General features: G+C 33.9%; 1 protein-coding gene across 2 annotated transcripts; it reads left to right on the top strand.

Moving 5' to 3' along the window:
- Positions 1 to 1,636: 1,636 nt before the first annotated feature.
- On the top strand, positions 1,637 to 6,799 carry LOC114388119 ((S)-2-hydroxy-acid oxidase GLO1-like). 2 transcript variants are annotated; one of them, XM_028348452.1, is made up of 12 exons: positions 1,637 to 1,720; positions 2,516 to 2,692; positions 2,847 to 2,971; positions 3,447 to 3,493; positions 3,790 to 3,867; positions 3,959 to 4,083; positions 4,208 to 4,274; positions 4,360 to 4,422; positions 4,919 to 4,988; positions 5,075 to 5,175; positions 5,268 to 5,372; positions 6,352 to 6,799. In XM_028348452.1, the coding sequence occupies exons 2-12, from the start codon at positions 2,556 to 2,558 to the stop codon at positions 6,547 to 6,549; spliced, it is 1,116 nt and encodes a 371-aa protein (XP_028204253.1). In that variant the 5' UTR covers positions 1,637 to 1,720; positions 2,516 to 2,555; the 3' UTR covers positions 6,550 to 6,799. The 2 variants fall into 2 exon arrangements, with proteins under 2 accessions (XP_028204253.1, XP_028204254.1); XM_028348453.1 differs by lacking the exon at positions 1,637 to 1,720 and having other exon boundaries at positions 2,581 to 2,708.
- The last annotated feature ends 13,490 nt before the right edge of the window (positions 6,800 to 20,289 follow it).

The following is a 20,289-nucleotide window of genomic DNA, read 5'->3' as shown; positions in this document are numbered from 1 at the left end:
ATAAAATAATATTATTATTTATTTATAATAAAAAATAATTAAATTATTATTTTTTGTTGTGAATATTTTTTGATAAAATAAAAAAATATTTTTATTCATACTCTCAAGGTTTTTTTTTTAGAAAAAAGATTGAATGAAATAAAATAAAGTAAGTTCTACCATATTTCATCTTATTTTAAAAAGTTGCACTATATTCTAAATCTATTTAGGGTTGGAAAATATAATGATAAGTTTTAAGGTTTGTAAGCATAAATGATTTTTTAATAGCTTCCTATAGAATGATTTTGGTTTATTTTATATTCTATTTTTTTATTAAGTTAAAATAAACCTAAAAAGACAAAAATATTTATTTAGGTTAAATTAATATGTATGTCCATATAATTTCGTTAATATTTTTTAAAATGAATCGCCACAATTTAAAATTTGTACGGGATTTTAAAAGTTTTTTAAGTAAATGAAAAATTAAAAGAGATAAATACACAAGGACAGAAAAAGAAGGTACAGGATTCAGGACTCCGAAGTTTGATAATAACTGCACGAGATCTTTCACCTTTAATTTTTTTTGTTTTATGTTAGTAATATATTAGGGTTAGGGTTGATGTGTTGAATAAAATATCAGCCCTTGGATCTTACCTTCAGGGTTCAAATTGGAACTGCAGATGAACGAATTCCGAAAAAGAAAGGGATGACAATTTAATCAGAATCTTGGAGGCAGACGTAAGATATGAGAAAATTGACATATGTGGCTGAATTGCAGTCAATAAAATTTGATATTCTCATATTTATATATCAAAACATTATCTTAAAAAAATGGTACTAGCATACGTCTTTCCTTTTTAAATCACTTACCATGATAGCAGAAGCAACTTAATCTATGTATATGTGGTTTAAAACTCATTCAGAATGAAAGAATCACGTTTGAGACGTAAAAATATAATTTTTAGTTTTTTGTAAATCACATGTGAAATATAAAAAAAAACTTAAAATCAAACACACCATAGTAAGTAAGAGAGTCAAACTCAATTACTTGAACATGACACTTGAGATGTGGTATATCTTCTAATACATGTCTTTCATTTCTACGAATTAAAAAAAAAACGCTAATAGTAATCATGTAATTTTTGAAAATGGGTAAATTTACAGTAATGACATATGTTTTCTTAGCAAGATGATAGATGCTACTGCATTTTTTACATTATCTATAGGCTTATAGCCTAATCCACTTTTACCACTCCTTCATACAAGGGCAATATCACATGATGAGGGTACTACTATTCTTCTGTTTTCAGGACTCCAAACAGATATGAAAAAGATAGGAACAAATAAACAGTTTCTCTCATATATATTATTTTTTTTGCTTTTTCATTATTTAGAGATGGAAATGATAATGGAGAAAGAAAAGAGTGCTGTGAAACACACAAGGTGTTTGTGGCTGAGAAGCACCTCACTTAGTTGATGAGATTTGGTTCAAAATAATGCTCACCTCCAAAAGCTCATCCACTTGGAAAAAAATTCCAATTCTCCTTTCTTTTGCACGTATACACGTTACAACAAGTTCTTTTTTTTTAGGCCCATCTAACTTTGTCTCTATTCCACCAAGTATTTATCAGCCCTTTGCTGTTTTCACTTCACTTCCGTTCTGTTTCTATTCCTCACTAGGAGCTCCTCTCCACTGGTTCTTCATCTGCATGCACACAGTTGCATAGTTTTGGAAACCAAGGTCCACTTTTTGTTGCTCATCAGTTATGTAGTTTGTTTCCATGCTCAAACATGCCATCACTTCATGTGGCCTTTATAATCATTCTTCAATGCTCAATATGTCATCAGACTCTAGCAGGATTGGATAGTAGTGTTTGTGTTGTGTGTATGAATGGATTTCAATCTCAGTTGTGTTTGTCAAACTGATTTTGTGTATGAATTTAAGGCTGAACTAAGTTTTGTGATTGGATAGCTCATAGCATCAATCTTCTTTTGCATCTGTTTTTTTCTTTTTTTTTTGTTACTCCTTTTTATGTATATATATACATGCTGTTCTTCCCTTTTATGTATCATGCTTTTGTAGATTTTTTAGAAATCTTCAGCCATGTAATGATGGGGGGAATACTGTGTTGAAATGTTAGTAAAAAACCGTAGCATGTAACTTTGTTTTTCTTGTTGCCAGAGTTTTTCATCATGTAACTTGTTTCCATCTTATACTGCCACTATTTTTTCTTTTAAGTTTTGATTTCCTTTTGAAATTCAACATTGTAGCATATCCAAAGTGTTTATTTTTTTTCTCTTTAATCCAAAATCTGGGAAATTTTAGGAAAATTTTTCAACTTCTAATTATTTATTTATTTGAAAATTTTCACAGCTGAATCTGCCACAAAATTGATTATTTAGATTTTTCCGAAGATTTTGGATTGGCATAGTAGTTCTCTTCCTATATCAACACATACTAGGAATATCTTAAACTTTGTAGCTACAGATTGTGATGAAAGAATTGATAGCTGATGATATATGTCTTTTTATCTAGAATTCCTGAAGAAGGGTAGCATCAACAAGCAGTTCTGAAAATGGAGATCACCAATGTCAGTGAGTATGAGGCTATTGCAAAGCAGAAGTTGCCAAAGATGGCGTTTGACTACTACGCATCTGGTGCAGAGGACCAGTGGACTCTGCAAGAGAACAGAAATGCCTTTTCCAGAATTTTGTAAGATTTTTTCCCTGCTTATTTTTACAGGAACTACTAAATCTGTTCCTTAGTTAATAATTATCAATTGTGTTCCTTAGATATTCATATACCTGTATTTCTAAGAATACAAACAAATGTTGATATAATGAAAATATGTTTGATTAATATACAGGTTTCGGCCACGTATTCTTATTGATGTGAGCAAGATAGACTTGACAACTACTGTCCTAGGCTTCAAAATATCCATGCCAATCATGATTGCCCCAACAGCCTTTCAGAAAATGGCTCATCCTGAGGGTATAATTGTTTGTCCTTTACATTCTCTTGGATTAGTAAATTCTTAGTTGTGGTATTACAATATTGTGTGCATTTTGCCAAAAGGAAGACTGGAAGAAGATAATTCCATACTTTCTAATTGTGTATTGGTTTAATGAGTAAGCACAAAAACATGTTTCATAGTTCTGTTATATGATTCTATTTGTTACACGCGTAGAAATTATACAGGAGTCAAATGTGATTGAACATCGGTAATGCTGAAAACATTATTATCATCTAGTTCTGATAAATGGATAATAGCAAAATCTGTGGCTTTTTTATTAGGAAAACTTTACAATAGGGCAGGAGCAATTAAATTCGTGGATAATAACATTTAAATTCGTTGACATTTATAAACTAAATTGTTTAATTCCAAGTCTCCTTTGCAAACACTTCTAAACCAACAACCAAGAGCATGGATTTTATGTTGGATGATACATATGCTTGTTTTATGCAGGAGAATATGCAACAGCAAGAGCTGCATCTGCTGCTGGAACAATCATGGTTCTTCTCTTTTATGTTCATATTCCTCTTAATTAGGGAACTAGTAGTGCTTCACTTGATTAATCACCACATATTCTGGAATCAATGATTCAATTCAGCATAGACAACTTTGTAATTTGCAATTGGTGGATTTGCTGAGCATGTGTTATCTGCTCCCTTGTACATCATGCCAGAACATTTCATTCATGAACACTCCAATTAACTTCATGAGATTGTATGCTTGTAAATTTTATTTGTTGTTAATCAATGATAAGCTCTATGTTCTTTAGTGATGAGTAACATTTTGGTTCTTTCAGACTTTGTCCTCATGGGCTACTTCCAGTGTTGAAGAGGTGGCTTCAACAGGACCTGGCATTCGCTTTTTCCAGCTATATGTAAGCTTTCATTCAATTCCATTTTACTGTTTATTTGAACTTTTGGTACAATAGTGTGTTTTACAGACATGATTTGTTCTCCTTACTTTAGGTGTACAAGGACAGGAATGTGGTTGCTCAGCTTGTGAGAAGAGCTGAAAGGGCTGGATTCAAAGCCATTGCCCTTACTGTTGATACCCCAATACTAGGACGCAGAGAAGCTGATATCAAGAACAGGTACAACTCTGAACTCTTCCACTTCAACCTTGTTATATCACTTTCTCAATGAATATGATTATCTTTTCTTCAAGTTTCAGCCTTATCCTGTCAATTATAATCAATAATAAAATGCCTGTTACAGATTCACATTGCCGCCATTTTTGACATTGAAGAACTTTGAAGGATTGGACCTTGGAAAGATGGACAAAGTAAGATGAGTTATGACTGAATTATTTCTGTTGGTCACTTTTCTTTCCTTTATCATTAATTGAACAGTTGTCTTGATCCTTTCAGGCTGATGACTCTGGACTTGCTTCATATGTTTCTGGTCAAATTGATCGTACTTTAAGCTGGAAGGTATGTTAGATAATCAGATAAGGCATTTTATTTTTCCTTTGTAGTTATTATCTTGTTCAGTAAGCAAGATTTTATTAAAGGGAAATGAATTTAATTAAAATGCATTGAGAACATAAAGGTTTTTTTTATAATGCCATCTAATCATAGATTGTCTTGTGTGTAAAATTGTTGACTTGTATTATAATTACTTTAAAAGCCATGCTCATAACGATTTCTAATTAGTTTGACAGTATAAAAAATCCTTAACTGCATTGTTAGCGTGAAAATTAAACTGAAGTCGAATACAAGTGACAACTTCATTTGCCCAATTCATTGATTTGATTCATAATTTGCTTGCAAGATAATATTCCTGCATCCCTCAGAGGAATGTAGAGTAATAAGTTCAACTAAATTATAGTTTACATTTAGTTTCTTCATTTCTTATGTATACATATGGAACTTTCAAGGTTCCACTTAATAGGGTCCACAATCTAAATAATCCTTGTTAATTTTGTAGGATGTGAAGTGGCTTCAAACAATCACCAAACTGCCAATTCTGGTGAAGGGTGTGCTGACTGCTGAGGACAGTAAGGAAAACCAAAAAGCCTGTTTTCACTTTCATCTGTTCTCCCTCTTTGAATATTTTATTAATGCCTTCATTTCAACATGGCAGCAAGGATAGCTATACAAAGTGGTGCAGCTGGAATTATAGTGTCCAATCATGGAGCTAGACAACTTGACTATGTTCCAGCCACCATATCAGCCTTAGAAGAGGTACATCAACTTTGAGTTACATCTTAGTCACCTTGAAACTTATACACACTCATTTTAAGGCTGTTATATATATTTCTGTTATTGAAACTTAGGTTGTCAAAGCTGCTGAAGGTCGCCTTCCTGTATTTTTGGATGGTGGTGTTCGCCGTGGAACTGATGTCTTCAAGGCATTAGCACTAGGTGCCTCTGGCATATTTGTGAGTACTTCATGACCTTTTCCAAAAGCTTAGTATAATTCTTGGCTTTTTTCATATTGGGATAACATTTTCAGATATTAGTTCCCTATTAATTGTTTGTTGTTATACACATATATTGTCATTTATTGCAAGAGCCGACCACGAATTTGGATCCCATGTCCATGTTATTTACTACCATGAAAATAGATTGATGGAAAGTGATGAGATAGAATAGAATGAAGTAAAATACAACATCATGGAATAAAATTTCCATTTTATTATTTGAATATGTTATGATGGAATGAACAAAATTCTTATTCCCTGTCATTCCTCACAAATTTAGGAAGGTAAAGAATGAAATAAGATAAAATAAGGTTATATTCCATCCTCACTTTATCATTCCAAACAATGAAACAGAATACCATCATATTCCATTTCTCACATTTTATTCTTTTGCAACAATTCAAACAAAACCTATATAATAATGAATCCTACATTATACTTATTTTTATTATAGGTTAAACTATTCATTTGGTCCTTATAGTTGTCTCTTTTATATTTTTTAGTCCTTATAGTAGAAAATTGTAAGCTTTAGTCTTTGAACAATTTTTTGTGATAGTTTATCACCACCAGAAAATTTTGGTAGCAGATATACACTGTTAGAAAGTGCTCCCTGATATTAGCAATGAAAACCAAAACTTAGCTTTTATGCATATGTAGGAACTAAAACTTGCAATTTTCTCATATAGAGACAAGCTAAAACTTAAAAATAAAGACAAGTGTGAGACCAAACCTTAACACACTATTTAACATATTAGTTTTAACACACTTTTATTACTAGGTGAAATTCATTCAGGGGCCACTAAACAATGTGCATCCAACACTATGGGTGTGCATCACACACATACACACAAAACACACATATATTAGTATAAATACTCCTAGCAATATGTCATCTTAACCTTATATAAACTAAGTGTAACAAACTTTGTTCTGTCAGATTGGACGCCCTGTGGTGTTCTCCTTGGCTGCTGAAGGAGAGGCTGGTGTAAGAAACGTGCTGCGGATGCTACGTGAGGAGTTTGAGCTAACCATGGCCTTGAGTGGTTGCACCTCACTCAAGGATATCACTCGTGATCACATTGTCACTGATTGGGACCAACCTCGCATTCTTCCCCGCGCATTGCCAAGATTATGAAAAATTTGCTCCTCATTTGAGCCAAGTTTGTATAATGTGGTGCAGAACAATGGAGGAAACAGTTCTATATGTGTTTCATGAACCTCCTTTCTTTTCCTTTTTGGAGAACTCATTTAAGGTTGTATTTGGAAAACTCTATGCTTAATTTCTTTTAAGCATTATATGATGATACTTGTGTGACTACTGCTGCTGCTGCATTAATTCACTCATTGTATATTCTTAATTTTGAGAAATTTATTAACTTTCTCTATGTTGTTTTTTTAGTTACCATGACATTGATATGAAATATTCCCTCTAAAAAACATGGCTGATTACCTTTATTGTATCCCCCCTCCAAACCATATTATTTCCATTGACAAGGCTCGAATTCCAGACTTTATTTAAGAGATGAAGTCTAATTTCACTAAAACCAAAACATGTTGATTCTGTAGGTTGCTTTTCTTAAACAAAATTTCTGGTATTTATAAATCTCATTAAAAAAATTCGTATCGTATAAATACACTTCGCTTAAGTTTAATTTTTATATGGTACACTTGACTGCTAAATAAAATTACCTTATTTATTATAAATTTTGACTTAGTACGTGAAATCTCTATTTTTTAAATCTTACAGAAACTTGATTATATATTATTATATTTTATACATTATCTATATTTACTTTTTTTTTTTACTGAAAGAAATCTACTTCATTTCATTCAAAACAACATACTGAATACAATTGGAATGTAATCAAAGTTGTGGATGCTAGCATAAGACAATGATGCTCTAGCTAATTTGTGAGCAACATTGTTGACTTGCCTCCTTACAAAACTCGCCAATGAGTTTGGAATAAAATGTAAAACCTCTCTACACTTTGTTAGAATGATGTGTGTTGGATCGAGTGGCCTCAGAATAATTAAGAAGGGGGGGTTGAATTAATTTTTCCTAAACAATTACTAATTAAAAAATTACTTTTTTAAGATTTTTACTAAATTGTTAAGAGAATGAGGAGTAGAGGAGAAACTTAACAGAAAGTGAAAGCGGAAATTAAATGCACAACGGAAAGTAAAAGAGTAGGGAAGAAGGAAACAAACACACAAGAATTTTTATACTGGTTCGGCAACAACCCGTGCCTACCTCCAGTCCTCAAGCGACCTGCGGTCCTTGAGATTTCTTTCAACCTTGTAAAAATCCTTTTACAAGCAAAGATCCAAGAGGGGTGTACCCTCCCTTGTTCTCTTTGAAACCCTAGTGGATGTACCCTCCACTAGAACTGATCCACAAGAGATGTACCCTCTCTTGTTCTCAGTCAAACCCAAGTAGATGTACCCTCTACTTGTACCACAAAGGATGTACCCTCCAATGTGTTAAGACAAAGATCTCAGGCTGTTAAACCTTTGATACTTTGTGAATGGGGATACAAAAGAATTCTCAGGCGGTTAAACCTTTGAACGCTTTTGTATTAGGGAATGGGAAAAATCAAAAGAATTCTCAGACTGTGTCGTGTTGAATTCTTTGACAAGGGAGAAGGGAGACACAAAAGAATTCAGGCGGTTAGTCCTTTGTTCTTTTGGAAAAGGAAGAAGAGAGACACAAAAAGAATTCAGGCGGTTAGTCCTTGGCGAATTCTTTTTGGCAAAGGGAGAAGAGAATGAAAAGATGAATAGCACAAGTTTTCAAGGTTTAGAAAACCAGAAAACTTCAGAAAGCTTTTGGCACAAAGAAGAAGAAGAAGTTCAAAGAGATTCAAGGCTTGTAAAGGATTGTATAAGATTGATTGAAAATGCAAAACAATGCCTTGCTTTTATAGACTCTTCATGTCTGGTCAAGAAGGCCATTCAGAAGAGTTATAACTTTTAGAAAAACTTAAAACTCATTTGAAAAAGTCAAAACCTTTTTGAAGAGTTACATCTTTAGATTTTTCAGAAACAAACACTGGTAATCGATTACCAAATTAGTGTAATCGATTACACAAGGCTTTTAAGTGAAAGGATGTGACTCTTTACATTTGAATTTGAATTTCAACGTTCAAGGACACTGGTAATCGATTACCAAAACATTGTAATCGATTACAGCCTTTTGAAAATATTTGGAACGTTGTAAATTCAGTTTGAAAACTTTTTCAAACTCATTTTGCTACTGGTAATCGATTACAACAATATGGTAATCGATTACTAGAGAGTAAAAACTCTTTGGTAAAGGTTTTGTCAAAGACTCATGTGCTATTCAAAGTTTTGAAAAAACTTTTTAATACTTATCTTGATTGAGTCTTTTCTTCATTCTTGAATCTTGAGTCTTGAATCTTGATCTTGATTCTTGAGATCTTGAATCTTGAATCTTGATTCTTGATTGTAGACTTTCTTCTTGAGTCTTGAATTCTTCTTGATTCTTGAACTCTTGACTTGTTCTTGATTCACTTGAGATGTTCTTTGATTCACTTGAGTTGTTCTTTGATTCACTTGAATTGTTCTTTGATCTTTTGAGCTTTTTGTTCATCACCTTTGTCATCATCTTTTGTTGTCATCATTGTTATCATCAAAACACCTTTGAATCACTTTTGATTCATCATGAAGTTTTGCTTCCACAATTTGAACATCAGTATTATGGTCATTACACACACTAAATCTTCAACCACTGATTTACAGTCAACTTCAATGGTTATATTTTGGATATGTAGCTCTTGAATCCAAGAATAGATTGCAATAAAGCCCATGATTCAGCTTATGTCATGTCAGGGACATCAGAATGCCATTGAGTTCTTGCTTTGACAAATCATCCTTGTTCATCACGGATACACGTTCCTACACCAAAACAACATCTATCTTAGAAGATTGCGGCATCAATGTTTAACTTGAGCAAACCTGTGTTGAATAATATAAACTTGATTTAGCCCATTAATTAAGTGTTAGACCCATTAAATTTGTGTTACTATTCCAAAGAAAATTCTAGAGAAGTTTAGAAATAAGTAGAAGTAATGTTTAATTGAAAGAAGTGTGTAGAACTAAGCAGTTGGGAGAAGTGTGTAGAAATTTCCCTTGAAGTGTGTGGAATCTTTCTTGATGTATCTAAAACTCTCCCTTGAGACCTATAAAAGGGGGAGAGGTTGTCATTTGTAAGTGAACCCAACGAAGCCAAAAGAAGCCAAAACAAAAGCATTTCTCAAGTCATTAAAACTAGCATTCTTTCAAATATTCTCTCCTCCTCCATTTTTCTCAAATACTTCATACAGCAAAGTAGTATCGGAGCTTAGGTTCAGATAAGAAATTCCTTTATAGTTATGGCAAGCAATGGAGTGGCATCCTTCCAAGTTCCACTTCTAAAGGGGAACACCTATGACAATTGGAGCATCAAAGTGAAGGCCCTTCTTGGAGTACATGATGTTTGGGAAATGGTTGAAAAAGTCTATAAGGAGTTGCAAAATGAGACTTCATTATCCCTAGCACAAAAGGATACTTTAAAGGATTCAAGAAAGAGAGACAAGAAAGCTTTCTTCCTCATCTATCAAGCATAATGATGCGTTCGAGAAGATTTATGATATAACATCTGCTAAGGAGGCATGGGATAAGCTTCAAACCTCTCACAAAGGAGAAGACAAAGTAAAGGTGTGTCTCCAAACTCTAAGAGGTGAGTTTGAATCCTTACATATGAAAGAGTCAAAGTCCATTTCTAATTATTTTTCAAGAATTCTCGTTGTTTCAAATCAACTAAAAAGAAATGGTAGGAAGTTAGAAGATGTAAGAATTATGGAGAAGATACTATGCTCGTCAGATCCTAAATTTGAGCACATTGTTGTGACATTCGAGGAAACCAAAGATTTAGAAACCATGATGATAGAACAACTTCAAGGATCACTACAAGCTTATGAGAAAAAAACATAAGAAGAAGCAAGAGATCACTAAGCAACTCTTCAAGATGCAATTGAAGCAGAAGGAAGAAAGTCAAGGAAATAAGAGAAGTCAACGAGACTGAGGTAGAGGTCGAGGATAGGTTGGACGTGTAAACAGTGGACGAGGTTCAAATTTCATCAACAACAGTTACGAGAAAGGAAAAAAGCTCAACAAAAGAATGTGGAAAAGGCTATGCAAGCACAAGGTATGATAAATCTCGAACCCAATGCTATGTGTAACACCCAATAAATTTAAAAATATTTTTATTTAAAAATAAAGAGTTTTAGAAAAAATGATGAGGTTTTTATAATTAAATAAATAAGGAGAAATAAATTTATTAATTAAAATAATAGTTTGAAAGAAAATAAAAAAGCTATTTTATTTGTTCATTTGATAGAAAATAAAATAATTTTTTTCCTTATAAAACAAACAAATAAATAGAGTAAATAATAGGTTGAGAGTACTCTGGCTATAAATAGAGACATATTAGGTCAATTTTCAGACTGACGATATCTCTACGCTTTCTCTTCCTCTCAAATTCATTTTTCCTTCTCCCTCTCCCAAAACTCTTTCTTTTTCCCGCATATACCCAAACTAATCCTAGTAAAACTACAATCCCGAACTTGTTAACCATTGGATCGTCATGCAATTTGGCACCAGATTCGCAATTCATTTCCACATATCTCCAGCGTTGGGATTTTCAAATTAATGTCTGTCGAAGGAGAAATACTCATCGCACGTAGACAGTGGAATGAAGGTTTCAATCTCTTATCCTTCTCTCTAACGTTGGAAATCCTAGCAGAGCAACCAGAGGAAAAGCTTGAGAAATCTCAGGAAACCGTGAGAGATGTCGCTATCATTGTCAAAATACACGCGTGAGTCCGCTTACAGGTAATGAATGAGTTTATTACAATTAGGGTTAGAATGAACATGTGTAGGGATCCTTAGAGGATTAAATTGGGGTTTATTTTGGGAGGTTTATTGAATTATAATTTACCTTTACGATTATAAATACAATATTGTTGTGTTTGACTGACCATTTGATGTTCTTATGCGAATTGGTTGATAAACTTGAGTGCTCTTCATGTTTTCGTGTTTTTGACCTATGATTTTGATTCATGGATTTTAATATGATTGTGTGAAATTTTTTGAGGAGTTTTACTCTCCTTGTTGTGAGAAACATTTTGTATAAATTGTTATATTGAGATTATGGTGATTTAAATTATGAGTAAGTGACAAATTGAACCTGGATGAATGATGAGATACATGTGTATTGAGATGTTGTATGTATTGAGTTGTGAGTTATGAATTGTGCAATCACACAATTTTAAGACCCTTTAAGGGCGACGAGTTTTTGCGCGATGAGTATTATGATGGGATCCACTGTGGGAACCCAACGAGTTGAATCACTTTGAGGCGCAACTAGTTAAAATGATTTTGAAAACAATTGAGTAGTTGTGTGCATTGCAAGTTCATATGTAAAGTGTATATGATTCATGAGGTGTGATAACATGTTAAATTGGGATTATACCATTGTGATTAAGACCAAGTGTATGTGATAAATTGAGTATGTATTGACTTGTAATATATATGGGCCTTGAAATGTTGTGTGCACTGAGTTGTGAGCTATGAATCATACAATCACACAACTATAAGACCTTTTAAGGGCGACGAGTATTATGATGGGAACCACTGTGGGGACCCAACGAGTTTAATCCTAAGCGCAACAAGATAAAATTATTTTGAGAACAATTGAGGAGTAGTGTGTTTTGTACAATTCATAGGTAGAGTTTATGTGCTAAAATGTTTTCTGGGTTGGACCTAAATCAAGAGGGAGAGACCCTGACGGACTCTTCGAAGTCTAGGCCTTGGAGGTAAATACACCCAGTTTGAGTGCTCCTTTAAGCATGTGTTGATCCCACATGGTTGGAGCATTCTCGCAAAAACAGTGTGATCCCAACTGCTCTCCCTATGATTTTACCTAGTGAGAGTGACCTGACTTACTAGTGTGTGGTTTGTCTTGTCATGTACTCCTAGGTGCTTGACGAGGTTTTTCACTGACATGGTACCACATTGCATATAGGATTGAGTCTTAGTGTATCTGTTGCATAACGCTTGGGTATTGATCGATATTGATTGATTTAGTGATATTGTGTTTTGATCCTTGAGTAGGTGAAGGATGTGAAAATGAATGAGACATGTTATGTTGTGATGTGATGTTACACGACAAAGTGGTGGAATAACGTGAGTTATGTTTAAATAAGTTGTATTTTGTTTATATGATATGTATATCTACATGTTATCTTGTTTTTCTCTATTAGTTAGGAATGTGATAACTCACTCCTCGTGTGTTGTTTGTGTTTGGATCTTGTGATGATCTCAAATTTTGTGTTCGTGGGAGAAAATGACTAGGTGAATTGCTTTAAGGAACTTTGTACTAAAGGACATTGGGACACAATGCTCTGATAGGATGTAACATTGGGGCATGACTTTTTTTTTAATTACATGATGTTTTGAGCCAAAAATGTTTCTGACAAGTTTTATTTGGTAATAGTGAAGTGAATGTGAGCCTTTTACCCTTTTGAAATGCTTTTATTTGAATATGTTTTTAAAACTTTTAATTAATTATGATTTCTTATTCATTTTATTATTAGTACATATATGTGTGGGGTAGAGGGTTGTGTCACACACAAGAACCTTTCAAGATCTTTATGATTGAACTGAGAGATTGGATAATATCACACTATTTTGTCTCTTTGCAGATTGTGAACCCATGGACTTTGAAGAAGTTGTGCAAGATAAAAGTTAGAGAGATGCAATGGATGAAGAAATTAGATCCATCGAGAAGAACGACACATAGGAACTCGTCTCCCTTCCAAAAGAGCACAAGGCCATTAGTGTCAAGTGGGTGTACAAAACAAAGAAGAATGTCAAGGGAGAAACTGAAAGATAAAAGGCAAGGCTAGTTGCAAAAGGTTATAGTCAAAATGTTGGGATTGATTATGATGAGATGTTTGCTCCGGTCGGTTGCCTAGAGACCATAAGACTAATACTCTCTCTTGCAGCTCAACACAAAAGGAGAATTCATTAAATGGATATGAAGTCTGCCTTCTTGAATGGAGTCTTCGAGGAAGAAGTGTACATTGAGCAACCATTGGGATACAAGGTGAAAGAAGAAGAAGACAAAGTTCTCAAGCTAAAGAAGGCACTTTATGGACTAAAACAAGCACCGAGAGCACGATACAGTCACATTGACAAGTACTTCCTAGAAAATAACTTTACAAAGTGCCCACATGAGCATGCCCTTTATTTCAAGATCAAAGATGGAGATATATTGATCGTATGCATATATGTGGATGACTTGATCTTCACCGGAAGTAATCCAAGTATGTTTGAAGAGTTCAAGAAAATAATGATCAATGAGTTCGAGATGACCGATATTGGACTAATGTCATGCTATCTAGGTATTGAGGTAAAGCAGAAGGAGATGGAATCTTCATTTCAATTATGTTACATTCTTAGTATTTATACACAGTGTGAGAGTAACTAACTTTGCCACATGGGCTACAGCTGTGATTATAATGTCATCACTAACACTAAAAATAACAAGGCTAACACATACTCTATTACCAAATAGCCCATAAAATAATAGCCATATGCTTCTTCTTCTTAGGTGGAAAAGTACATAGAATATCAAAAGGCAAGTCCTTTATGCCCTTTGAATTGATGATTTTATGTTGAATGTTAGCCCAAAAACCTATGCCAAACAGCTTGTGCATGAACACAATCAAAAAATATATGCCACTCATTTTCAATGTTATTCTCACATAAAGAACACTCATGGGAACATTATACGCCTCTTGTATGCAATTTACTAAGAGGGTAAGCAATCTCTCAATATCCTCCAAAGAAAATGTTTTATCTTAGAGGGCACATGTAATTTCCATACTTGTGTCTAGTCTCTTTCCATTTTGAGATAATATGATCAGTTTAATGGTGTTCATGAGGCAGTGGTAAGCTATGCAAACTAAATGATTACCATTTTTTGAAAGCTTCCATAGAACTTGATTCGAGTTAGACAATTAAGTTATGGGGTCTTTTTAATTTATTGAGCATCTTCATTGTTGAAAATTTGTTGAAGTATGTCGTCCCTCCAAGCTTGTGTGTCGTGATTTATGACAAAACTTACAGAAAAAGTTGCAAGACCCATAGGAGGTGTGGGTGATATATACGGATTGTCATGTGCTCTAAGCCAAGGTCGTCCCCATATTTGAATGTCTCTTCCATTTCTTCCTTCATTTACCACTCGTGAAGCATGGATAATATATCAAACAAAACTTGAATTATGCCTTAATTGAGCTTCCGAAAAATTCTCATTTGGAAAGTATTTATCTTAAAAGATCTTGGTAACTATAGTATCTTGGTTGGTTAAGAATTTTCAACCTTGCTTCCCTAGCATGACCAAGTTGAAAGCATGAAGATGTATAAATCCCATTCATTTATCCTCTTTCCTCATTGTCTTTTCTCCTAATTAAGCCAGTTGATTCCTTTTGTTGCTCATTTTCTTTTGTCCCACCAGAAAGAGTTCATCATTTTCTGGAGATCATCCTCAAAAGTTGAAGGAAGCAAATAAGCACTCATGCAGTAAGTAGGGATTGGTTGCACTACTAATTTGACAAGGATTATCCTTCCATGCTTTTAAAAGATGTTGGGTTCACTAATGATTGATGCGATTCCATAATCTATCCTTCAAAAGGGCAAAGATCTAATTATTTTTCCTTCCTTCAAGAGATGGAAGCCCCAAGTATTTGCCAATTCCTAAGGTCTATTGAACTCCAAGAAAAGAAAATAGTTGATGGTGCAAATTGGGTTGAGTGTTGGAGCTGAAGAAGATTTCTAACTTATGGTAATTGATCATTTAGCCTGATGCCTTTCCATAAGTGTCAAGGACCTCCTTTAGAATTTTGGCTTCTTATTCATCTGCCCTACAAAATAAAAATAGACATCATCAAATAAGAGGCATGAGAGGGTAAGAACCCATTTGCACACCTTGATACCATGAATCTCTCTCTTAGCCTCTCTCTTTTTTAGGATAGAAGAAAGTCCCTCAATACATAGGATAAATAGGTACAATGACATCGGGTCACCCTATCTAAGCCCTCTCCTAAGGACAATATAAACAATAGTATCTCCATTGACCCAAATTGAGTAGTTACAATTTCTAGGAACAACTTCATCCATCTGATTATTCATGTAATTTCTCCTAATTTACCTTTTGTTTTGCATCTAATATGGTGAATGATTTCATAGGCTATGAGGGAATTGTCTAAAATAGACCTATTTTCAACAAAAGCATATTGTTCTTGGGAAATTCATTTGAGGAGAAAGAGTTTAAGACAATTGGCCAAAGCCTTTGAAATTATTTTGTATAAAACATTACAAAGGGATATAGATCTAAAATCTTTCATATTTTTGGGATTGTTATTTTTTGGTATGACGACAATTGAGGTTTTATTTACTTAGGAAGGAAAATAGCCATTTTCTAACCAATAGGTAGTAAAATGAAACAATTCAAGGCCGTACAAATGCCCAAGATGTTTATAGGAAGCAGGGTTTAATTCGTCAAGGCTAGGTGACTTATCATAATTCATTTGGAAAATAGAATTTTTTGAATTTAGATATAGAAAAAGGTTTGAGGAGAATATCATTGTCACCAAATGAGATGCAAGGAGAAATTTCATTAATAATTGGCATCAAATCATCAACATTATTATCATCATGATATAAGCCAATCAAATAATCTTTTTCAATATTAAAAATGTCTTGATGATCATGAATAGCAACTGTATCATCACGAGTCAAAGAAAATATGGCATTAGCTTCTTACATGTAATTACAGTGGAATGAAAGAACTTTGAATTAATGTCTTCCTTTGTCAACCTAAACACCTTAGCTCTTTGCCTCCAATAAATCTCTTATTGTTCAATGAGGTTGCCCATCTCTTTATAGAGTGCTTCGAAATTTTATGTTGAATGGATATCATTCATTTCACGAGTTTGTTCCATCTTGGTTCTGACTTCAACAATTTTGGTACAATACTTCCCTCTGATTTGGTTTCCCTATGAATTCATTTCAGCGGATGTGATAGATAATTTTGAGAGGAAATTTTGACCATTTAGGTGAGACCAACCAAGCTCAATAACATCATTTAATTCTAGTTCAAGGAGCCAAGTGTTTTCAAAATGAAATCTTTTCTTAAAATGAATTTTGCCACATCATTAAGTCTAAGAATTATTAAAGAATGATCAGATTTTGATGTTACCACATTAATAAGCTTGAAGGAAGGGAACATATCAATCCATTCAGGAGTGGCAAGTGCTTGGTCTAGCTTTTCCTTCACCACATTAGGTTTCCCTATTCTTCTAGCTCACGTGTATCGATAACCTTCCATTGGAAGATTATGAAGGTTAGCATCAAAAATTTTTTTTCTCTAAAACCTCTGATGAGCCAGTTCGAGGGATCATTGATTCCATTTTTTCATCTTGCGAGAGAATGTCATTAAAATCATCGAATATGCACCAAGGGAGATTTGATGATCAACAACAATAGATCTTAAGAGGCCCTAAGAGTGTCTTCTTCGATAGCCATAGAAACCAATGAACTACCAGACAAGTTTTCTACGACGAAGAACTTTCACAAAAATAAAAATAGGAGAGAAATTTAGAAAATGGCAATCGTAAGGTTTTTTCAAAATAGCAATAGGCCCCCACTCCTACCATTAGATTCATTAGCAAAAGAAAAATCAAACCCTAGCTAGACTTTGAGGTCTTTAATAGGATTTGAGTGAACCAGTGTCTCACAAAAGAAAATGATGTCTAGGTGGTAAGCTCAAACTAGGTCATGGAGGATAAAAATTACACTCAGGTTACCCAGGCCCTCACAATTCCAACTGATGAGGCTCATTGTCCTTGATAGGCCTAGTTTCCAAGGTCCACTAATAAAAAAAGCTAGGGTTTACACTTTCTGACACAGGTGTGATGGTATCCATAGAGCTATCAATGGGATGGGTATTTGATTTCTCTAAACTCGCATCAATCGGCAACCTTCTTTTTTTTTGTCACCAATAATTAATTCATATACATTGGACTTTTCTTCCATCATCATTGCATGATTGATTGGCTGGTTATTGAGCAACGATTGCTAACTTGATTGTAGCAAGATCAATTTTAAATTTTTAAATATATCTTATAGTAATTTCTCAAGCATTGACTCCTAATTATTAGGGATAGTTTTTGACTATGTCCCTCCTTCATTAATGTCTTTATTGTCTATAACTATTTCTATTTTGCTTCCTGTCTCATAGGGGCCAGCTTTGTCACCACGAAGGTATTTCGTAGTGCTTACTCCGGTTGTTGTTGGACGTAATTCAGGTTGCAACTCTAAACTTTGGTGCCTGGATCCAACATCAGTTGCCATCATAAAGAAATGATCACAAAGTTCATCTACATGACCTATGATACCACACAAGTACAGAAAGACTCCTAGTTTTTCTTATTTAAAGAGAACTTCTATAGAATCTCCACCTTTCTTCTTGACTTTCTTTGATTTATTCAGTGGCTTTCGAACATCCAATAAGACCCTGATGCACATGAAGGAACATAACAAATTGGAATTATTCTTTACATCATACTCTAAGAATTTTCCAGTGTAGTTACCAATGCTTAGTCCAACTTCTTGAGACATAAACACTAAAGGTATAGTGTGTATTTGGATCCAAAAAGGGATCGAGAACAAAGGGATGGTTGCTCGGTTGACTCCTTCTTTGATGATGCCAAGAATCAGAAGATGCTTGCCAAAACTTCATGGTTCGCCTTTACGGATTCTTTGAACATCCAAGTAGTGAAAAAATCAAAATAGGAAAACTCCAATTCGCATTATTGTAATTTCAAATTCATACTTGGGCCTCCATACCAATGCAATTCTTTCTTTCATTAATTGGAAACAATAATACGACCAGTGAGGAATCTACCAACCAAACATAGTGACTATACTATGATGTCTTTGGGTGCATGGGCAATGTTGAATTCCAGATCTCCATCATCATTTTCTATGTTAAGACCATTGACATTCAGGACCTCCATGGAAACGAAAAAGAAGGAAAAGTATGCATGTAACATTTAAAATGAAGGGAGAGGGTACGGTTAGAAAAAAAGTGAATGCTTAAAAGTTCACTGTTAACTCATTGGCAAGTGCACCAATTCATCCCAAGAAGTAAAGTTAAAATGGAAGTCCGAGTTCAAATCCATAGGAACTTTGTTTGTACTTAGGTAGATGAATATTTAATTAAGAAAAAGATTTGGAAAAGGATGGAGAAAAATAATAAATTAATTTGGTAGAAGATTAAATTAAAATAAACAAGAGAAGAAATTAAACATGAATTTAAATTAATTAATTAATTAAAAACAGAAAACATAAGAAAAGTCAATATTATAGAAGTTAAATTCAGAAGATGAGAATGTTGAAAACTTAACCTACTAGAGCTACTCTTTGATGTAATATTGATGATTTTTCTCTATAATTATTCCAATTAAGACCTGCATCCACTAATATACTCTAACCAAGATTCCTCGAGGTAAAGAATCTAATTTATCTATCTTTTCTCACAAATCCCTTTGCAGAGAGCAAATAGTTATATTGCATTAAGAATAGAGATGTATAACAGGCTAAATAAAATCAACCTATCCCTAGTGATGAAGTTATTTTAGATACCTATTCCTAGTTCTCTTAGAAAATAATGTTTCTCAATGCTACCCCTAAAACTTACCATGCAAATGGGTGATCAAACCATAAGCAATAAAATTAAGCACAGAAAAAGATAATGCAAAAAGTAATAATATTAAATAGATAGGCAGAGAAATTACATCAAGAATAACTGGCTTGCCAAGTTCCTAACAAAGGGGGGTTTAGCCTCTCATTATCATAGGAGGCTTTACAATTACAAGAGGGGAATATTTAGTAAATGGGGAATTTGAGAAAGGGGGTGGAGGAAAGGAATGACTCCCAATGTTTGCTTCTCCTTCTTCTAGCCTTTGCCTTCTATAAGGAATTGTATTCTATTGGAATTTCTGTGTTTTTTCCTTCTTTTCTCTCCTTCTTTTATAGGCGTAGATCAGCTTAGTTTCCATGTAACCTTCGCATTGAGCGCACTTGCCGCACTGAGTGAGAATGGCGGTAACCTCACACTTAGCGCATGATTCACGCTAAGCACATCTCTTTCCTGAATTAGCCTGCTTTCCTAAATTAGTTCTGCTTCCTGCCGCTAAGCTTGTGTCTACTAAGCTTGTGCCTCGTGCTTAGTGCTTGGGACGCATTGAGCGCGCCATTTCAAATTTCAAATTTGCTCTTTTCTGCACCAATTATTCAATAATAATCACAAATTCATCAACTTTTAATATTTTCTGCACAAAAACTTAAATGATATTAAAATAACAATTATTGCACAAAAAGGAAGAAATAAGAAAGACAAATGATCAATGCCTATGTAATTTATTCCCAAAATATACTTATACATAGTAGTTATCAAACTCCCCTAAATTTAAAGTTTTGCTTGTCCTTAAGCAAAAGTAACTAATTACACTAAGAAAAAGTTTAGAGTTTACTAATCACAATTCATGAGATAACTGCATACATTCCAAAAAGTTTCATTGGTCAATTCTCAAGTTCACATTTGTCATAAGTTCATGAAAGGAGCATAACACGATGCACTTTAAATGAAATAGTTAGCAAGAATGACAGACCACAAGGAAGAATCCCCAAACTTCAGTCCTCACAAGGCTAGTGTTTCTCTCAATCCCACAAGTGTCTCAGTTCAAAG

This window comes from Glycine soja, chromosome 15, assembly GCF_004193775.1.
Source record: "Glycine soja cultivar W05 chromosome 15, ASM419377v2, whole genome shotgun sequence".
In the NCBI taxonomy this organism is placed as follows: Eukaryota; Viridiplantae; Streptophyta; class Magnoliopsida; order Fabales; family Fabaceae; genus Glycine; species Glycine soja.
The sequence above is the reverse complement of the archived record's forward strand: the minus strand, read 5'-3'. Positions and strand labels throughout refer to the sequence as shown.

Coding starts and splice junctions, on each gene's coding strand:
- LOC114388119 (XM_028348452.1), top strand. CDS start 2,556: ATGGAGATCACCAATGTCAGTGAGTATGAGGCTATTGCAAAGCAGAAG. Junction 2,972..3,446: donor GAAAATGGCTCATCCTGAGG/GTATAATTGTTT, acceptor TGTTTTATGCAG/GAGAATATGCAACAGCAAGA. Junction 4,423..4,918: donor ATCGTACTTTAAGCTGGAAG/GTATGTTAGATA, acceptor TTAATTTTGTAG/GATGTGAAGTGGCTTCAAAC.